The 1,337-nt window shown below is 64.1% G+C and overlaps 1 protein-coding gene across 1 annotated transcript in view; it reads left to right on the top strand.

The window, feature by feature from the left end:
* LOC103213356 (E3 ubiquitin-protein ligase MARCHF6-like) overlaps positions 1-1,337 on the top strand; it is a gene marked incomplete at its 5' end in the record, with an annotated part of 46,463 nt that overhangs the window by 41,534 nt on the left and 3,592 nt on the right. The window contains one exon of the mRNA XM_007959167.1: positions 117-278. Within this exon, the coding sequence (XP_007957358.1) occupies positions 117-278 (162 nt within the window). The remainder of the gene's footprint in view (positions 1-116; positions 279-1,337) is intronic.

Here is a 1,337-nt window from a genome sequence, read left to right as displayed (position 1 = left end):
GGGCGCCCCTGTGCCCCGCGCGGCAGGGCGGGTGTCGAGCTGACCGTCGTGTTTCCCGGGCCCCGAGCGGCCGCGGGGCGACGTCCCTCGGATGCGTGTCCTCTGCTTGCTTTCAGTGCGGCCACGAGGAGCACGTGCTGCTGGCCGACCTGCGGCGGAAGTGGCAGAGCCTGTGCCTGCCCGTGGGGCAGCTGCGCGCGCTCCTGCGGCTGGAGCCCTGCGAGGAGAAGATCGAGTGGACGAAGTTCCTGGCGCTGGGCTGCAGCGCGCTGGGCGGGGTACGTGCCGCCAGCCGCTCGGCCGTCCCAGTGGCTGGAGGAAGCAGGGCCCGCCCTTTGGGGTTCCCATACTGTAATGTGGTCCGGGTGGAAGGGTGCAGAGCACGTGAGTTCCGTGTGCAGCGAAGGTTCCACGGTGTTGGCTGTGGTGCCTGCCCAGGGTCAGCACGCCCATCTCCACCCGCGCCCTGTTCCCGCCCTTTGCCCGCCTCTCCTGCCTCCTCAGCTCGGCCCTGGGCACATGCTGCCCTTTCGCTCCCGTGTGGTTGGCGGTTCTGAGAAGCGCTTTCCTCCCTGGTGGTGGTCTTTACCTTCTAGGCCTGTCTGTTGTCTGGCTGAAAGGCCATCCCGGGGCTGGGTTTGGTTCCAGGTCTGAAGGGTGTCTGAGGGCTGCGGTCTCGGGGCTTGCCATTGGACCCGGAAGTGAACTTGAGTGTTGCCCCACCTCTTTGTCCCACACGCCTGCACCTTCTACTGCGATCCCGGTCAGCTGGGCACCAGCTCGTTCTTCTCGGCTCAGGCTGTGGCCCCACTTGGATTCTTTTAGTGTCTTTGTCAGGCGCCTGTTAGCTGTGTTGGCTTTTGGTTCTTTGAATTTCCAGTGGGAGGTCCTCAGGGATCCCTCCCATTAACAGATGAGGACATCCAGGGCTGCTGGTGAACATCTGAGGCCTGGGTGTAAAAGGGACATGCAGTGGCTTTGGAATTTCTTCGTAAAGTCACGTGCCCTCAGGTTGGCGTCTGCCGTAACTGACTGAACCCGGGTTGCAGCTCTGCCGGTGTTAGTGGTTACCACCAGCTGAGGATGCAGTGAGCAACTCTCCCTTCACCAGGGGCCAGGGTTGTGCACCGGGCTCGGGTGGCCGGGAGGGTGCAGCTGGGAGGGCTGGGTGACAGGTGCGCAAGTGTCCGCAGCCCCTTGCCACCCCCCACGTCAGCTTCCACCGAGAACTCAACCATTACGCCGCAGGTGATGCATGGGATCCCCTGCCTTCTCTCCAGACCCAGAGGGCATGGCTGGGCGGCGTGTGGTTCCTGCTTCACGGCTGGCGCTCAGCT

The sequence above is a fragment of the Orycteropus afer genome, unplaced genomic scaffold (genome assembly GCF_000298275.1).
Source record: "Orycteropus afer afer isolate SDZICR_OR568_19922 unplaced genomic scaffold, OryAfe1.0 scaffold01684, whole genome shotgun sequence".
NCBI lineage: Eukaryota > Metazoa > Chordata > Mammalia > Tubulidentata > Orycteropodidae > Orycteropus > Orycteropus afer.
The sequence above is the reverse complement of the archived record's forward strand: the minus strand, read 5'-3'. Positions and strand labels throughout refer to the sequence as shown.